The 20,628-nt window shown below is 38.1% G+C and overlaps 1 protein-coding gene across 4 annotated transcripts in view; it reads left to right on the top strand.

Annotated features, from left to right (window-relative positions):
* CPQ (carboxypeptidase Q) overlaps positions 1 to 20,628 on the top strand; it is a 583,418-nt gene that overhangs the window by 363,350 nt on the left and 199,440 nt on the right. For all 4 annotated transcript variants that reach the window (XR_015555979.1, XM_087447610.1, XM_087447609.1 and 1 more), the window contains exon 6: positions 4,733 to 4,824. Coding sequence is in view for 3 of the 4 variants with exons in the window: in XM_087447610.1 (XP_087303736.1) it covers positions 4,733 to 4,824 (92 nt within the window). In the remaining variant the exon portion in view is untranslated. The remainder of the gene's footprint in view (positions 1 to 4,732; positions 4,825 to 20,628) is intronic.

Below are 20,628 nucleotides of genomic sequence, written 5' to 3'. Positions count from 1 at the left end.
CAGATTTATTAGATTTTTGGGCTTTATCCAGAAATGAAAAATTCTGATTGGCCCTCACCTATAAAGTGAGGAGCCTGTTTCTATTGATTTGGATTTGGATGTGCTCTCTGTTGGGATGAGGGAGCATTCCATACTGAAAGAGGTTATGTGTTCTTCTACAAGTTAGGTGAAATTTGCCTTTTTCCCTTGGCTGGGTATGCATTCTGTATAAACAAAGATGTTCTATGGCTCCTAAGGAAGAGGAACGAGGAGTATACCTCTTTCCTAGTTCTCCCACAAGATCTCCCTGGTGATTATTGGCACATACCGAAAAGTTGTATGGAATGATATAGAGAGAGGCTAACAAACAATTGTTGAAAACCTACTATGTGCCAGGGACTGTGCTTGATATACATTTGCCTTGTCTCATTTAATTTTCTTAACAATCCCATGAGGCAATTACGATTTTCCTTATTGTATAGATAAAGAAACTGAGCCTCAGAGAGATTAAGTAACTAACTTAAAGTCACAGAGCCAGAAGTGGCAGAGCAGGGAATCACACAATGCTTATTCAGCTTCCACTGCAAACACCTTTCTGTACCCCACACCACCGATCTATGGACTCAAGTGGCTTGGGGGCCCAAACTCCACACTAGGGTCAGGTCTAGTCATTGAATGAAGTCACATGCATTTATCTTAGGTTTAGGGACACTCAGAATGTCAGAGCAGAAAGAGACTTTGAAGCTCAGTTAGATGTTTGCTTAACCACTGGTTTTCTACCCTCTTCTGTCGGCCCTTCACCTTGAATGTGGAGTAGGTACTGGTGTTCTATGCTGACAGTACTGAGCTTCTCAAGAGCTTGAAGAAAGAACTCAGACAGCTCAACAACAGAAAAACAAACAACCCAATCAAAAAATAGGCAGAAGATATGAACAGATATTTTTCTAAAGAAGATATACAGATGGCCAACGGGCACATGAAAAGATGTTCAACATCACTAATTATTAGGGAAATGCAAATCAAAACTACAATGAGATGCCACCTTACACCTGTTAGAATGGCTATAATGACCAAGTCAAAAAATAACAAATGTTGGAGCGGATGTGGAAAGAGGGAACTCTCATACACTACTGGTGGGAATGCAAACTGGCACAGCCACCATGGAAAACAGTATGGAGATTTCACAAAAAATTAAAAAATAGAAATACCATACGATCCAGCTATCCCACTACTGAATATTTATCCAAAGAACGTGAAATAAACAATCCGAAGAGATGTATGCACCCCTATGTTCATTGCAGCATTATTCACAATAGCCAAGATGTGGAAGCAACCCAAGTGCCCATCAACTGATGAATGGATAAAGAAGATGTGGTATATATATACAATGGAATACTACTCAGCCATAAAAAAAGACAAAATCATCCCATTTGCAACAACGTGGATGGACCTTGAGGGTATTATGTTAAGCGAAATAAGCCAGACAGAAAAAGACAAACACCACATGATTTCACTCATATGTGGAAGATAAACAAACATGTGGCTAAAGAGAACAGATTAGTGGTTACCAGAGGGGAAGGGGGTTGGGGGTGGGCGAAAGGGGTAAAGGGTACATATATATGGTGATGGATAAAAATGAGACTATTGGCGGTGAGCACGATGCAGTCTATACAGAAACTGATAAATAGTAATGTACACCTGAAATTACCCAATGTTATAAATTATCATGTCCTCAATAAAATAGTTGGGAAAAAAAAAAGAGATAGAAGGTGGCACTGTTTGTCTTTTTAGGGCCAGCCATGCACCAACAGCTATGCTATTGTTTGGAGGCTTTAGCATTCCACACTTCAAACTGATTACTTCTTTATTATTTTAATATAACATCATTGGCCATCTGGCTGATTTGAAATGTGGAGGAGACTAATCCTGCACAAGAATGATTTTCAAGTGGAACACTAAATCTATAGAGATATTCAGGGCATTTGCTTTTAAAAAATGAATTTTTTCTAACTTGTGCTAGCTGTTCCTTTATTCTTATTTAGAGAATTCCATCATTTTAATAATTTGGTACTGTTTTCTGGTAGGTGCAGAGATATGTAAAAAGAAAGTGTATTTTTTTTCCTTTTTTATTGATGTAAAAAAATGTTTGGAATTTTCATTTGCAGTACTTTATCCTTTCTTGTTTTTTTCTATGTTGCAAGTAAAATGTCATTTATTTAAGCTGACATTAATAAGCACATTTCTTTTAGAGAAACCAAAGATCGTGATCTTTGGATATACTGATTAGATTGCTTCCTCTGACAGCAGTTTCAGTCTATGAACGTGAGCAGGTGGTTTCACTCTGGAGTAGCAGTGGGCACTTCAGGATTCTTTTTCAGCAGGTATTTGAATGCCTGTGGAATAACTTCCTCTCTAAGTATTTAGATGCCCCTTCGCTCTAGGAGTAAAAATGTATGCTCTGTGCCTGGCTGTCCATTATGTAGTTTATAGTTCATTTATTGAATATCTATTACATGCCAGGCACAGCATGGTCGTACATACGTCTCATTTAATCGTCACAACCACCCCATGTAACAGTGTGGCATAGGCATGTGATATTTTCTCCACTTTTCGGATAAGGAGGCTGATGTTCAGGTCTATCAATTTCCCAGTGTTTACACAGCTAGTGCTTAAGGCTAGCAGGGCTCGCCAGATCCGTCTGCTTTTTTGAACTATAACAGCATGCCTGGGAGTGAGCTAGCTGGAAAATTTTAGGAGATGAGGCTGGAAAAGTGGTGGAGGGCTTTGAATTTTATTCTAAGACACCAAGCTTTGGATTTATTTAGTACCTATTTATTGGGCACCTAATGTGTGCCAAACAGTCTAGGCATCACAGTGAATCAAAAAGCATAAACATCTGCCTTTTAGAAGCTTATATTCTGGCTACTGGAGGTTTTGAACAGAGAAATGATGTGATCTAGTTTAAGTTTTACATGAGTCCTTCTGGCTGAAGTGTGGAGCATCATCTGCAGAGGGATGAGAGCTGTGGCAGGGAGACCAGTTAGGAGGTGACAGCAACAATCCAGGCAAAAGAGGTAGGGGCTTGGACCAGAGTGGTAGCAGAGATGAGAAGCTGGATTCTAGATAGCCTTAAAAGAAAACATCAGTGGAATTTGCAGAGCAACTGGATGTGGAAGTTGCTTGTCCAGGCTTTAATTAGAACTCAGGTCAGCCTGCGTCCTTGACCTATGCTCTTTTAATTATGTTAAAATCCTCAAGATTAAAGTGGTGTCACAACAATATTCAATTTAGTGAAAAACTTAGCTCCTTTTCAGCTCCTGAGCACTAGGCTTATGAAAGGAGAATACTTGTTGGTGCCCTGAGGAGGCAGGACAGAGTTCCATTTCCCAGGAGCATTTATCATCCAAGCTGCAGCTGACTAGCCTGCTCCCTCTAAGTCCACATTCCTGGGTGGCAGCACTTGTGTGGTTATACTTGAGATTTGTAGTGTGTCTGTCTCAGAGGCACTCAAAGTCCTTCGGTGTGGCTCCACTATGGTAAGGCAGGAGGCTGGGTCCTCTTAATAAGATTTAAGCCCAGCTTCAGCTTTTCTGCCAGTGTTATTTCTCTGAAACAACATTATGAGGTCCAAATCAGAACAGGTTTACTTCTTGGTCACAAAGTGGGACTTTTAGTGTATTGTGTTCCCATTTTTTTAAGTTTGGGAAACAGAGCTTTCTCGTAGTTAACTTTTACTGAGTAGACATAGTCACTCAAAAATGGTTCTGGAGGGGCTGGCCCAGTGGCGTAGTGGTTAAGTTCACACGCTCCGCTTCAGCGGCCCGGGGTTCGCAGGTTCAGATCCCGGGCTCGGACCGACGCACCACTTATCAAGCCATGCTGTGGCAGGTGTCCCACATATAAAGTAGAGGGAGATGGGCACAGATATTAGCCCAGGTCCAATCTTCCTCAGCAAAAAGAAGAGGATTGGCAACAATTGTTAGCTCAGGGCTAATCTTCCTTACCAAAAATAAAAAGGTTCTGGATATGCCAGGTCTGCCAGTAAGTTTAATAACTCCAAGATACAAAGTTGTATTTCCCAAGTCAATGAAATTGCCACCAAGCTGTTTGTGCAGTAATAAGATGAATAAAATGTCATCCTCATTCATTTAATTTTCCTTGACCTTAAGTGAATGACCTTACATTTCCAAGTAGGAGAGGAAAATGACCATGGGTAAACATAAACATAAACGTTGCGTCTGCTTCCCAGTCATTACATTACATTACATTACTTCACGGACAGCTTGCTGAACTTGTGGATTTAGACTAAGAAGCAATCCCCTACACACCTTATCTTGAAGTAGAGCCAAATGATTGGGTTTTAGTTAATCATCAGAAGGCCCCATGATCTGCCTAAAGTCCTCCCAACTGTATCTTCTGTGTGTGATCTAACATCCCCCTGAACTTGGCCATCCATTGGGTCCTGCTGGGCATGTTGCCCAGTTAAGGATATGCTTAGAGGCTCTCACTTCCTTGCCTTCAGACAGCATTTGCACAACCCCTTTCTCCATTAACCTGCCCTGGAGATCAGCCCTGAGGTTTCTCCTTTGCTGTGTCAGCCACACTCTGAATCAGGCAGCCACACCAGCAAGAGATGAATACATGTGCCTCTGATTCCCTCCTGCCTCCAGAATGCAGATGAGGGGCCTTGCCATTTTTAAAAAATTTAAAATCAACTGAAGAATCACTTCTTTTGTTTTATTATTTTTCCCAGGGCTACGTCCAAAGAGGACGCTGCGTTTGGTGCTCTGGACTGCGGAGGAACAAGGTGGCATCGGTGCCTTCCAGTATTATCAGTCACACAAGGTGAGGCAGCAGCTGTGGATCGCTGGGCATTTGCACGTGGAATACCAGTGTAAATCAACCAAAAGCACCAAAATTCCCTCTACTGTCCCTCTACTCTCAACAGTACTTCGTGGTAGGCTGACCCCAGCAAACACCCCTTGCAAAAACCTTCTTTGTCCAGTCCTATAAAGGAGAATGCACTGGTGAACCGAGGGTGCTGGGGTGTGAAGCTGAGCGTTGCTCTATTTCTATATCAGTCTGTGGCCTTAGAAAAATCCCAACTGCCATGCTGCCATTTTCTTAAAGTCTCTCTAGTTCTGCTACACCCACGAATGCCAGAGAAATAGTAATAGGTAAACATTGCCTCTCCCCACAGGGCCTACTCCCATACTTTGACACCCTAAATCCTCCTGGGAGCCCTGGTATTTGAGAGGCAAGTCCTGAGGCCTTGAGTCAGCCAGGAGCATTGATAATGGCAGTGGGCATGGCAGCAGCAGAGGTCTGAGACCTGGGAATGTGGAGAACAGGTTGGTTTGACACTGACCCTAATAAGGCAAAAGTGAAGCTTGAGGCAAGAAGGTGACAGTGGAAGATCATGATTAGAAATACAAGACCACATTCAAGATGAGGGGCAGAGAGATTAATATCAAGAACAACTTTGAGACAGGGCAAAGTGTAGAAGCTCAGAAACACTCTGAAGTAAATCAAATGTTAGTTCAAAGAGGAATTCCCAAATCAATGGGTGTGCTGCTGAGCAGTGATGGTTCAGTAGAGGAGCAGGGTCTGGTCTGCTGCTGCTGCTGCTAGATTGTTTTTCCTGCATCTCCAGATTAGAAGGAACAGATTTTGCAAGCTTAAATTATCCAATCAGAGAGAGGTTTATTTATTTTCTGAATTGTGTTTATATCCTTTTCGATCATCTTACAGAGTCGGTCTCTATGACCCTATTTCAGTTAGTCAAAGCTTACGAGTAGTGAGTTCAGGGTCATGAATTTGGTCACTGAGTATGGTTATTTACTGTACAAAAGGAAACCATGCCCATGCCCGACTCTTTCACCACTTCAGTTCTTTTGGCCCAAGTGATCCTGGGGAATGAGACAATTCCAGATCTGCCATCTAAAGAAAGACACCGACCACTGAACTTCAGTTATAATATAATGTGGGAAGTCTTCTGATAAAGAACAAATTATTGATGGCAGACAGGAAACTCACCTAACCTGGCCTTGAGGAGCAGTCAGGATAGGCTAAGTGCAAAAAATGACATCTAAGTGGAGACCTGAAGACTGAGCAAAAGTAAGCTAAGGTAAAAGAGCTGGCAGGGAGGAGGTGAGTACTCGGCAGCGGGAACTGTGTGTGCAAAGGCTGTAGGTAAAGAGAGCACAGCACACTGGAGAAGCTGAAAGGAATCCAGAGTGGCTGGTGCATAGAAAGCAAGATGCTTAGTGACAGGAACATAGAGGGGAGGTAAACAGCCTGAACAAGAGTGTATAAATTATGTTCAGGAGCTTGTACTTTATCCTGAGGCAAGAAGAGTGACTACATGATTTTTCAGCAGAAGCTTTTAGATTCTATACATCTTGAACTCTGTACAAAACAGAATACTTAAAGAACTGTTTTGAATTGTGTTTGTTCTCAATAATATGCTCTACTCCAAGAAAAAAAATTGGATTTAAGCTGCAATGGATCTGGCTTAAAATTTCCTCAACCACTGAAATTCTTTAGATCTGTAAAAAGAATGGTTTATTTCTCTGTAAGATTTTGAATTTCACTGTCTACTAAAATACATGGATGAAATCAGAAATGACTTGATTTTAAAGATTGGCAAGGGTACATATATCCCCAATATATATATAAAGGACGTGCAATCACATTAACAGAGCTGGTTTATCTGGGCGATATCCATGTTGCCTTCGTACAAATGTGTCTATATACTGGGAGCTGGTCTGATTTGCATTTTCAGGGATGGAAAGAAGAAATTCCAGAACGGGGGAACATAGGCTTTTCGTTTTAGGATAGCTCTTTATCTCTCCTTTAAAAAGACATTCTACGTGTTTTATATGCTACAGCCGATTTTGAAGGACTTATTCTGTATTCTTATGATTAACATGTTGATAAAAGCATTGTCAAGAACATAATCATTTCTGGGGTGGCTGACTTTAAGTAAGTATAATAAGCAAGTCACAAGCCAGGGAGGACAAATCTGATTGTCTTCAGACTTCTCTTATAGCATCATATAATCCAGAAAATGGTCCAACAATATCCAATTCACTCCAGGCACAACAGAGAGATCCTCTGTTCTAAATAAGGTTATGATAGCTGCTGAAACAAATAAGCCCTAAGGTTTTACTGGCTTAACATAATAGAAATTTATTTCTTGCTCACATAACATCCAGTCTATAGGAGGGCTCTGCTCCACATAGTTATTCAGGGACCCAGACTGATAGACTCTTCAACAGTATGGGTTTTAATATTGCCTTGAGCATCAATATCCAGCTGACAGTCAGGGGGAGAGTGGGAGGTTTTTATGGGACAGTTCTGGAAGTGGACATGGAGAGGCAGAGAGTTTATGTTTGCTTAAGTGAACTCTGAAAGGACCTTCATCCACCATTAACCATGGTTACCTCTAAGAGAAAACTAGGATTAGGTGGATATAGTGAATTATATTACTGAATTGTTTTAATTTTTATGAAGTAAAAATATTAGTTATATAATGAAAGGAAATAAGTTAAAAAAACAGGGGCATCAGTAAACATTTACTTGACAAAAGTTTTTATTTCATTTTAAACAGAATGCTATATCTTATAAATCACAAATGGTAGGCAAAGGACTATATCCTTCCTCCTCCAACAAGTACTCACCAAAACACTTGAAGTACAGCATAGAATCGTTACCACACCTGAGCTTTTCAGGCCTTGCATTTTGCCTTCTCCCTTAAAATAAGAAACTAAATATGCTACTGGCCATCAGGAGAATTGGTGGTAGTCTTCATTCTGCCACTAACTAGATATGAGACATCAACAATGAAGTTCTCAGTCTCTCAGAGACTCAGCTTTCTCATCTCATCTTCTTAAAATTTATCTCCCCCTCTCAACCCTTGCAATGCAGAGAGAGTCCCAGGTAATTTATGCTTTGCTCTATTAAGAACATAAATTGTAATTTTATTTACAATTAAAATGTACAATTAAGCATGACATTCTAAGTTCTAGTATCATCGTCTGTGAGAAAACCAAGGCAATATTATCTTCAGCAGTACAACTATAGATCAGTAAACCACTGTTATTAAAAACTTACTCTACAATAGACACTCTAGCCTGAAAGAATTTCAATCCATAATCTACGTCACACTTTCTCCTTCTCTGTTCATTATTTCTATTAATGACAGCATCATCCTCCCCATCGCCAGGTATCAAAATGTCACTGACATTTTTTCCTCCTTCCTCTTCTTTGTGCCTCACAATCTAATCTAATCTACCCTAAAGCACTATTGAGTCTACGGTCTGTCACTTTAGATGCATCCTCCATTTCCATGCTTTCTGTCTTTTCTCGAGTTCAAGCTTTCCATTATACCCACCATATCAAGTTAATCTTCCTGAAGCCCAGCTCAAATCAAGTAAACCCTCTGCCCCCAAACCTTTGGTTGTTCCCCGGTGCTAATAGAATCTAGTCCAAACTCCTTAGCTTCTTGGCGCTTGTGGTCTTCCATGCTGTGGTTTCCCACCATTCTCCTCTGTGTCCTCCAGTCTGGCAAAAATGAGCAGTTCTTTACACATCTCACACTGGCTTTTCTTTGTATCATTAATCATACAGTTCCTTTTCCTTAAATTTCCTTCCTTACCATTTCTGCATGTTCTTCAAGGATGAACTCAAATGCCCTCTTTTCCATAGAACATTCTCTGACTAAATCTCCAACCCCTGATTGAACATAATCTCCCTATCCTTGAAACTAATATAGCACCTTATCTAGACAATCTATAGGAAGCAAGGAAGGAAAGAAGGAAGGAAGCGGGGGGGAAGAAGGAAGGAAAGAGAGAAGGGGGGAGGGAGGAAAGAAGGGAAGGAAGGGAGAAAAAAACAAACGAAGTCACAGTCTTTGGCCATAAGGACCTTGCATTCTACTTAAAAAGTAACTTTAAACTCACACATAAGAAATTTAGTATAACAATATATAATGAGGTTCTAAATTATTTACTATGAGTATCTTACTTTTGTGAAGGACTCTGTCATCAACAGGGTGCAGAGTGGTGTAAATGCTTAATAGAGTAAATGTAAAGGAGTTAGAAAAGGGAGAAATGGCTATGGCATGTTAGTCATGAGGAAGGCTCAGGACCTCATTCTTGAGGAGTAAGTGGATTTGAGTGGGTAATCAGGAGGGAGAAAAGGGAAAGTTACTCCTCTTCACACTGATGATAACTGAGTTCTGAGGTGTGCCTTTGGCTTTGGTATGGGTGATGCCAAACAGGAACAGGACTTTTATTTGGGGAGGACCTGTTTTCGTGATTGTAAAAATATAAGATTTGAACTTTTTGAATAACTCTGCTAGCATTTTTGTAGTACAGTTATGGCTATTAGTAATCTATATCAGGGATCAGTAAGTTATGGCCTGTGGGTAAATAAATCCAGCCTGCCACCTGTTTATGTACCGACCTCAAGCTAAGAAGGTTTTTTATATTTTTAACTGACTACATGACAGAGACCGTATGTGGCCTGCAAAAGCTAAAATATTAAATATCTGACCCTTTACAGAAAAAGTTTGCTGACCCTTAATCTGTATGATAAAAATCATAAAATATTTTCTCATTGTTATTTCCATACAATAACTTCTTTATGGCTTTGTATGACCTAAATGATAATTTTATAAATTTTGTTTGGAGCCAATTAAGTATTTTGCGGGAAGATATTATTGTAATAATATTAATGTACGTGTACTATCCTTTTTCCTATGCATTCTTATTTGGTAGAGTTTAATAGTAAAGCTGGCTATACTTACATAGCATCAGTTATGGATAAAAACAGCATGTAGAAAATTACTGTTCCTTCTTTTTGTTGCTTTAATGTATTCTTTCTTCCTCTGCGTAGAATCTTTTCAAAAGTGAAAGTTCTGTAAAGGCTATTTTAATGGACACATATCGCTAAACTCTACGGGGATGAAATTAACATTAATAATTCATTATCCTTTTCTCAGTAAACATATATTTATTTACAATTTACTTTTAGTAATATACTCATAGAAAAATATAAAATTGTGGTTTAAAATTATATCACAAAACTTCTTGCCAAACTAATTTTCAAAATTGTATTCAGATTAATAGCTACCTTTACTTCATAATTATACTTTCTTATAATATTTGTTAAATTATTATGATAATTGATAGCCTTACTAAATTGTTGTAAAATAGGTGAGGCTATTTATGGTTTGTGTGTAAATTTGAAACTCATGTGCAACTTTATTGTAATGTCTAAAACACTCTTTCCAAGGAAACAAATGGGCTCCAACAGATCTATAAGCATTTTGGCAGCAGTTACTAAGTAAAATAATTCCAAAAGGAAATATTGAGTTTTTCACTATATTTTAGAGTCAACTAGAATAGAAATTATTCCTGGGGTCCATCCAGCATGCCTGTAACAATTCATAGCAGAAAGTCCTGTAAACGATGTGTATGTATTTTTCTCTTATTAAAAAAATGTCATTTCACATATTTTGGTAAATTGTAAAATTTTCTCTCTTGGTTTTAAAGTTCTTTTCACTGTCTCTCTTAATGTTAGCACATGAACTTGAGAATTATTTATATTTATATTGTTTGTGCTTTATGTTTATTGATTTGTTTAGAAGTAACACATTTTTTATGCTAACAGTGTTTTATTGAGGTATAATTAGCATCCAATAATAAAAGGCATAGATCTTGAGAATACAGCTCAATATATTTGGCAAATGTACACCCCTGTGTAACCATCATCCAGATCAAGATATAGAGCCTGTTACCCTGGGAAATTTCTCTTTCAGATCAACCTCTGACTCCACCAAAGGTAACTCTTATGCTAATTTTTATCACCACAGATTGCTTATGCCTGTTGTTGAATTTCATCTAAATGGACTCTTACAGTATGTATTCTTGAGTCTGGCTTCTTGCACTAAACAGAATGGTTTTGTGATTCATCCATGTTGTTGCACTAACAGTAGTTTGTCCCTTTCTATTGCGGAGTAGTTTCCTATTGTATGAACATACCACAACTTCTTTATCCATCCTCCTGCTGATGGATATTTGGGTTGTTTCTAGTTTTAGCTATTATAAGAAAGGCTGTTATGAACATTTTTATACAAATATTTTGGTGGAGGTATACATTTCTTTCCTTTTCTAGGAGTAGAATTGCTGGGTTATATGATAGGTATATATCTACTTTGTTAGAAACTGCCAAAGAGATGGGAGGCTGTACCATTTGACATTCTCACTAGCAACATATGAGAGTCCTAGTTGCTCCCTATCCTTCGCAATATGTTGTATTATTAGACATTTTATTTCTGGCCATTATTGTGGGAGTAATATTTTTATATTTTTCAAGGTACAGTTCTGAAGATTCCCAAGAAAAGTTCTGCCTCCTCTTCTAATGGCCAGCATTCTTTTGCCCTCTCCTGCTTCCTGGCCTTAACACTACTGCCTTCATTCTGTGTTCTGCCTTATGATTTAAGGGAGATCAAAGGCCTTTTTACTCTTGCATGAGGGCTGTGGGGCTGTTAATGGTTGGAGTGACCTTATTTCAACTTGGAGGAACACCTTGAGAGAGCAGGACATAGCCATGCCATCCTGCTCATGCCACAGCTGACTCCCTGGAGCAGACTTCACATGGAGGCCAGGGGCTGCTGGAACTCAGCTGGCACCAAAAGGGGCCTGAGGCAAGACCGTTCCCCAAAAGGGTTTGGGGAGGGAGATTTCTCTTATACCCAGAAAAGAGGTTATTCTAGAAATGGGGGGAAAAGATGGCAGAAAATGCCTTTCTGTTATTCTTTATTGATGACATTATTATTTTTAAAAAATATGAGCTTCTTTATTGGTTGAATTCAGCTTGCATTCACTAAGAAGGAAATGTCGCCACATAGAGAAGGATATTATTGTGCTCTAATGATTTTTAAGAGTTTACATATAGGAGTGGAATTTAACTTTGGAATTAAAAAATATTATAGATGGTTTTATTGAATTTTCAAATCAATGAATAAAATGAGTGTTGTCCAGATGCCATTTGCCTAATCTGCTTTTCATGGGAACCATGTCACTTTCTTCTCTACTCTTGGAAGGAGAGCAGGATGACATTTCTCATGTCCTGAAATGTACAAAGTAAGAAAAATACCCTAGAACAATTTTAACTGCATTGATTGCATTTTTTAGTTTTTTCCATTTTAAGCAAAAATATGATCTGGCATAATTATAATGAGTAAGGTAATCTAGCCTGGAGAAAGCCTCATTACACAAGGTAATCAAATAAAATAGATTGATATGTTCTATTCTGTCGTGAAAAATATTTTAACCTTTTCCTGATTTATTGCACAAACTACTGGCAATTGAATTACAGGGATTATGAACACTGCTGTGTTCTGGTAGTCATTAATAATGGCAGTATTTTAAATAGGCTTTAGTAAATGAGTGATGGGATGCATGATCACTCTAAATACATCAATTTATCCTAACTCTAGCCAACTCTAAAACAGAAAAAGTTAAAATGAATGTGTATGATGTTTTGTCAGAATTTCTTGTGTTGCCACGCTGAGGAACAAAATTTTCTCTTCACTTATGTAAATATACAAAAATGCTAGCTTCTTTTAGTAGTGAACTTCTTGCCAACTTCCCAACACACATTAGGTTCACATTTCACTCCAAAATAAAGAAATATGTTAGAAGTGTTTATGAGACTTCTTCATGTTATCTGGGCAAATGGGTTTCTTAGGCATTTTTATTTCACCAACTCTGTTGCCTCTATATAATGTTAATTTAGCTAAGGTGACACTGCTAGAGTGAGAACAGTTTTGTACTCGTCTGCAGCTCTGGTTATAAAAATAATAGACCTGATATGCTCATTCAGCATAATTGTGTCTGGACTGTGTCTCCAGAGCGGCCTTTCTTACATTGTTAATGTTCCATGCAGTGTAGATGTACTAATCAGAGGTTATTGTCTCAATCACTACTGCTGGGCTTTTATGCATTCTGTGGTTTTCTTTCAATGCCTAGATATTTGCATTAGTCTTTCAAGCACATCACAAAATTGGTTTAAATTTCATTTATCTGAGTGTGTTTTTGGTCTAGAGGCCCTTGTAGTTCCAACATTCACATAATTTCTACAGCACACCTGGGAGCTCTTTAGGATCTTATTAGAATTTGTGGATTTTATTAAAAAAAAAAGGGAAAGGGCTGTCTTTTGCATTTGTTTGCTTTCTCCTGTGTAGAATTCCATTATGACTATGGGACTTCAGGATCTTCTGTGTGTATGGTATTTATATATAGATGTATGTCAGCCTGGACAGAGATATCAGAATATTCCCTTTGATATTAGGACAATCACATCATGCCACTTTGCGAATGAACGTTAGTAGGCTTTGACTCACCTCTTTCCTTTATCTCTCTTTAGAAGTGGTCCTTCTTAACTAGTTTTTATTTTTTTTTTTCATATAAGAGAAAAGAAATAGTTTAAAATAAAAAGGCTGGTTGTGACAACTAGAATGGAATCTTTCCGTGTTCCTAGGATGGCAAGACCTTGCCTATAGTTGTGAAGCAACGGTTATCTTATAATGCTTTATGGTTTCAGATCGTAGTAAAGTTTGGCTTGAGTGTTGGTTGTAGCCCAATTCGTTTGAAGAATAATCTCCCAACTTCTCTGCTACCATTACTAACCCAAATAAGGCAACTACCTTTCAAGGTTGGTTCTGAGAACGTTGTGCCAAAACACTGAAGTAAATTATTGTGACTGGCATCTTATCTCATTTATTCTCCATTCCTGAAACCGTGAAGAAGGACTTCAATTTGTATCTGGCCTGTTTTACCAGCTTACTAGAGGTTGCCTACTAGCAGAAATAGTTTCTGCCTCAGTGCTTCCTTATTGCTAACCAGGTTGTGATCTGACCTGGAAGGACCCATAGCATATTTAGTGCATGAACTTTCTAAGCAACTCAGGTTGGCACACCAAGATACACAAATCTGAACTGAGGTGTCATGCCTTAGGCACACAAGTGACCTATATGGGTCAGAGCCTTTATGACTAAATTATCCCATCACATACACTTTGGCCTTACTCAGTTACAGAGTCAGCAAATGACTTTTGGATCACCAGCACTATTTTAATTTTCCTGAGACTGTCTTCTTCCTTCTATCTTCTAAACTAGAGGTTGGCAAACTTTTTTTAAAGATCCGGATAGTAAATATTTTAGACTTTCAGACCATGTGGTCTCTTTACTCAACTCTGTCATTGTAGTGCAAAAATAGTCGTAGACAATACTAGACAAATGAGCATGGCTGTTTTCCAATAAAACCTTATTTAAGAGAAGAAAGAGGAGGAAGAGGAAGAGGGGGAGGAGGAGGTGAAGACAGTGGTCAGATTTGGCACACTGGCCAAATGTGCCTGACTCCTGTTTTAAACATTATTGGGAAGAAGTTTAGAGAATTTTCTTCTGAAGCCTTTTCCAATCTCACAGTCACACTTTTTGTACAAGAGGTTTGTAGCACGTAGTGGAATTCTAACATGAGGGTCTGTCATATCTAACATTCAGATGTGTCTTGGTAGGCTTCAATATGACTGTTGTTGGTAAGCTCAGCATTCAAGAGGTTGAAGTTGTGTTTCCCCTTAGGTGTTTGGCCAACAGAACACACCATCACCAGGTCAGTCTGTTGCCTTAGCTATAGCCCAGTGAGCCACACAACAGGCATAGTAACCTGATTGGAGGAAGGAGTTAACATACTTACCCAATATTTCTTAAAGCAAGAACAGAACCCTTTATTCAGATAACTAAATGTAATAATATTCAAAAATATATTTTAAAGGGCGTATTTTTTAAAAAGTCTACACACAGAGAAAGGTCTTTTAAAGAAATGAACATTCCAATACGTCTTGGCAACATTCCTACTAATTATTAATTGTCAATCTCAGTTTAACCACATCCTAGTTTTAACCATAGATTTGCCTACAGTATTTCTTTTTTAAATGTGAATTATTATCTGAGAGAGAGGCTTTTCCCAGGAGACCTAAGAACATCACGTTTTTTGGTAATCAGTAGCCCTTCTAGAAGTTTGTCCACTACTTCTGGCTGCTGTGGGTTTTGTGTACTTTCACTAGACTCATGCATACACAACCATCAAAGAACGGTCTGTCGAAGATGGCTTGAGGAATGAATGGGAAGAATAAAACTGGCAGGGCTGCCAGCAAGGGCAATGCTCTATAGAAAGCAGCTACTGGGTGGTGAATTCACTTTGTACTCTGAGAAACAGTGTCCAGAAGCCACAATAGGTAGTACTAAAACTACTTTCAGGGCTGAAGATCAAACAGGGACCTGAGAAGCAGAGTCGTGGGACACAGTTGTGAGTACAGCCTGAGTACTTTTCACAGTCCTTTGCCCTTCTCTCTGGAACTCATCCTACTGGGCCGTTCTTATATGTATTAACCCAAGTCCTGTGGTGTCTTAAAGGTGCTACTTGTCCCCCAATAGAGTTGGTCTTGGTCTGGCTTTCTAGCTTCCTTATCAATTAGGGCACATCGATAATTCCTTCTGACTCATCTATTTGTGTAAAAAACATAAAGACATAATTTTTCTTCCTAATCAAAGATTAGAGCTTTTATTTCTTTTCTTTGCAAAGATCTCATTCTTGCATGCTCTTATCAAATGCTTGTCCTACATTTGCAATTATTCACTCTAGAAGCTGAAGTTACGCCTAGCAATGAGCAGTTTGTCTAAACTGCTTTGGTTTCAGAGTTCTCTTAAAGGAGAGTTCTCAGAATCAATTTCCAAAGAGCTTTTATACCCCATACAGCAAAACATATATAAACAACAATTCAAATTTTAAAAGCTTAACAAGGCCTTTCAACAAAGGTTTAAACTGGTTTCATAACATGAGTTATCTTGAGATTAGACAGAATTTCTATTACTAGTTAAAACAGGAGTGTAATTTGCTTGTATTGATTTCTATAGTTTAATTTAATAAAACTCGTCCAATGAGATGTGCCACCTCATGAAATCAGAGGCAATGCCATGGTAAATACTTGTAAATGTGTTTCAGGAAACTCCAGGTATTAACTGAGAGCTGGAGAAAGTATGGTATGCATCCTTCCCTCATCACTGGTATAACTGGATGATATATTCCCCCTCCAAAGCTCTGGAAAATACTTTATTATGCCCCGCAGAGCCAAATGGGAGGCAATCAAGCTATTTTGTCATTTGAATTAGGAAAGGTCAAAGGGAAGAGAACATAATAGTAGACAGAGGAAAAAGTGCTGTGTGAAAATTGTCCATTTTTTTCCATGTAAGGGAAAGTAATTTGTTCTTGTTAGTGGATCTGAAAATCCCATACTAGAGATTTTTTTGGATAGACTTATAAAGAGAAAAGAAACCATCAAGAATTTTGAAAGATCTCATTTCCCAAACAAATATGTAACAAGTTCTTACTACTTACAAGATGTCATTGTAATCTCTTTCATCTATATGACCATTTTATAAATGAGTCCTCTTTTATAGACATGATACTAGTAATGACCCTGGTAGTTGCCAGGCTATATAGTGTTTTCCTTATTTCATACATGAAAGAAAGAGGCTCAGAGAGGTAAAGAATATACCCAAGGCTACAAAGCCAGCCATGAGGTACAGAGCCTGAACTTGAACCTAGCTTTTCTATCTCTAGGCTTCAACCATAATGACTTCTACGACCAGGTACTTCTCGGCCACTCATCTTAAACATAGGATTTACACACACACACACACACACACACACACACACACACACGCACACATCTATTCTCCACTTGTCACAGTCTGAAGTATATATACACCAATATACTCAGACATGCTGGATACCATAACACACGAATAGATGAATGGAGAAGTCACTTCAAAGTGCTTAGTTTAGAACACACATAGTACAGAATCACATTCTACAACATTTTGGAGTATAAGGCCAAGGATATTGTATAATCATGCAGACATCTGCTGTCACCAATAATTCTCAATGTTTTATATTTGCACTTTCTCTGGAGAGTACAAAAATAAATGTTTATTTGTTCATGAAGTTAACTCTAAATCCTGCTACAATGATTAAAAAAACAAACATTTTAACCTCACTGTAATTTTCTCTTAGTGTATAGCATTTTCTAAGTAAAGATTTTAGCTGGACAATAGATAAAATAAAAAAACATCCAAAGAGAACTTTTAGTGATATGAAACTCTTTCTCACGTGAATAAATGTTAAGATCATTCCACTATTTAAAGGGTTGTCTTTAGATCAGAGACTCCCAGGATACCACCGTAGGACATCTCCCACTGCTTCTAATCTTAAAAGAAAAGAAAAATGAGAACAAAACTCTAACCCTTGCACGATGGCAATAGAATATGTACTTATCTGTTTATATCTTTTCTACATGTGTAGAGCTTAGACACCTGGGAAAATATATCAGGACCCTCCACAAATTGAGTCCAGCTGCCTTCTTCCAGGCTAACTGTGCCTGATACACCAAGGACAGGAATCCACCAGGATGGGGCCCTGCTTGTGCTCTTTTTAAAGATTTCCAATGACAGAAATTTCACTTATGTCAATATGTTTTAACATTATCAGACAATAAGCATATCCCAGGCCATGTACAGCAGTGTCTTAATTTAAGGATGCAATTTAGAATACTGGAGGAGTAATTATAAAAGAAGGTAGCTGTGAGGTCTCCAGAAGTTAGAGTACCTTAATCCTGCTGCTTTAGTTTAGTTCCTGTGTGAAAGCACTAAGGAGAGATAGGTGAATCGGAGGACAGGGGGATGAACTGTGAATTGCAAAAGAGAAATGTAAACGTTATCTGCAAACTAAACTCAGAGAACAAATGATTTAACACTTGTTCTGTTTTCTTGTTTTTGTTTTTAAGAAATTGGATTCTATTCTTTCCTTGGTCAGGAGATAAAATAATTTATAACCTTTAATATGTTCTTTTCTTCAAAATTGAGAGCTCAGTTTGTTAGTTACTTTAACTGGCAAATCGTTTTTTGAATGTGTTAGAAAACCGTACCTGCCAAAATGGATTGGTGCCTGCTCCTCTTCAGTGAAAGGGGCCTGTGATCAAGAGCTGCCTCTCTTGGGTAGTTCAGCCTGCCGAAGTCTAATACAACAGAAATGGAAAGGAAAATGGAAGTGAAAGACATGTTCAAAAGTGAAACAAATGGTTGGAGTCTATGGCACTCAGCCTGCTGGCCTCCACAGGAGCTTGGCAGAAAGGCTTTGACCACCCACGTGACCTGTATCTGCTCATCTTTTAGACGATTACCTTAATATGGCACACTGTAGTGATGGCTTCCATGGAAAGGCTCTATTTAAACATCTTTTTCTGAATCACCAAGACAAGAATGGAGCAAATAAAGATGGAAAAAATATTCACTTGTACACAAAGCTTCTACCTTCAGTTCTCTAAAACTGTAGTTAATGCCTAATTATACTGACACTCCTATTGTACAAAAACATTGAGAATGCAAATATAATTTCCCAGCTAATTATTTCATTATATGGAAGTGACATGTGCAAAGTGATAAATTAGCATCGTCTTCATAAGAGCCAGCAATTGTGGACTTTCATATTGAAATTTTCAAGTGGAATGAAGTACACTTTTCTCGTGACTACTCTGATTAAGTGTAAAATGCCTTCTATAGTTATGTGTATTATACCACCTTCTTTTAGCAGATATTTACCATTAAAGTAGGATAGTGAGATTTATGTGAGTAAATGACTACTGACAGAGAAACCCGAGGGATGACAGGGGTACGGCTGCCGCAGCTGCAACAGTCCAGACTCTACCTCTTTTCTTAACATGGTTCGAGCAGTTGATGTGTGAATAGTGGTGAAAGAAACTTCCTTTTACTTTTAAAAAACACAACCATTCACACCTCTTCAGCTAGAACAACAGAATGTCAAATATTCTATTCTCAAATTTAAACGAGAGAATAATGGTGGAGCCTGAGGGAGGAGAGAGGGAAGTCAAGAGTGACTTTGTGACATTGTCTGGAAGAGATTCAGTTCTCTATTTCTTTGATTTAAGGATTATCAGTTGTAAGGAGTGCGATTAGGGTTAATAAAGCTTTTCAGGAAAAATAAAGCTACATTAAATATATAGTCTTTTAAAATTGACAATAACATAAAATACCTCACACTTTTGTAGTTAGAATCAAAGTCTATCTGAGTCTAAAGTTTTGGTCATTCGGAGTGAGGCCTCAGTGTATAACCTGTGTTCCTTGTTTTGACAGGGGCTAAAGATGCATCTTTAGGGTTGACAGTCTGATTATAAGGCATATTGAGTACAGGCTTTTCACTGTATTTCCAATTAGGCTAAGTTTTTTTTCATTTTGTTTTTCATTTTAATATTTCTAAAAGCCATACAGCTTCTCCTCAAAGTGTAAGGAAGCTTTTGACAAATTTGTTCAGTACTTGAGTGGAGGCCTCCAGGATGCATGTTTGGTTACACTAGTCTTTGCTAACCTTGAACACTCTAGTATCTCATCTGAGGTTATGGTGATTTTATTGCCTTAAATTGTTTTGCCTCACATGTGAAAATCAATCTTCTGTGTACATCAAAACTTTGTGAAGAATTTTCATCAATAATTAGGGACTCAAGTTTAAAATTCAGTGATCTGTGTTGATACTAATGCAAATAACTTAACTGATGTAAAGGTGTGAAATGAATTACAGAGGCCCTTTCTGTGTGATGAAGTTTGCAAATGGACAAGCAATGACAACTAATATATGGCACAATTTGTTTCTTTGCCTGGTGTTTGGCAAGTATCTTATGGAATGTATCAATAGCGAGATGCATTCCTATTTCCAAAATGCTAAAATAGGAGAAAAATATGATTCTTATAATCAAGGAAATTTGGTTGAATTTTATAGTAGCAGAAATAGGAGATATAAAAAAAATCAGAAAAGTAGTATTTTAGTGGCTTATTGGTTCCTGATTTACCTAAGATCCTAAGATAGTCCAGTTTCCACTCGTCGTCCTGCCGTAATTATTGATCTTTCACTCTCAAAGGTATCCTGGCTTGGGTGATAATTTATATGGCTATTTTACTGAATATATGATGTGTTTTCAAAAAATGAATAAAATAACAAGATCTTGCAGTATTATCTAATTATTACTGTAATTTCAAAGTAGTGATGTTCATAAAGATAATTTTGAAATTTCTACAAGTCTAATGTGATATGAAAATATCTGTGATTTCTATTGGCAACAAAGTGACAGGTTCTGCTAATACTACTGTGGTTTGTTACTTACATTCATAATTGAAGGAGATGTTAATGAAAATAAAGATGTAGTTTTTTTCCCATTGAAGTTCACAGACCACCTCCAAGTATAGAATCCCCAAGGGATGCCAGAATAGGAACTCCTGCCTTAGAATAAATCTGCAAAATAAGTACTATTATCCCCATCTTACAAATGAGTAAACTGAGGCCTAGAGTAATTAAATAACTTGCCTAATATTTTTCACCCAATGGCCAAGAAATGTGTCAAATGACATTAGCATCTGTACTCACCTCTTCTAGCTCCCTAGGGCAATCACCATTGAAGTGGGAATTGTAGTCTTCACCCCACTCTGAGACCGATGCCCTCAGGATTGTTACC

This window comes from Ceratotherium simum, chromosome 23, assembly GCF_057802395.1.
Source record: "Ceratotherium simum simum isolate JZ-2026a chromosome 23, ASM5780239v1, whole genome shotgun sequence".
Classification (NCBI taxonomy): domain Eukaryota; kingdom Metazoa; phylum Chordata; class Mammalia; order Perissodactyla; family Rhinocerotidae; genus Ceratotherium; species Ceratotherium simum.
Note: the sequence above shows the minus strand (reverse complement) of the source record. Positions and strands in the feature narration are given on the sequence as shown.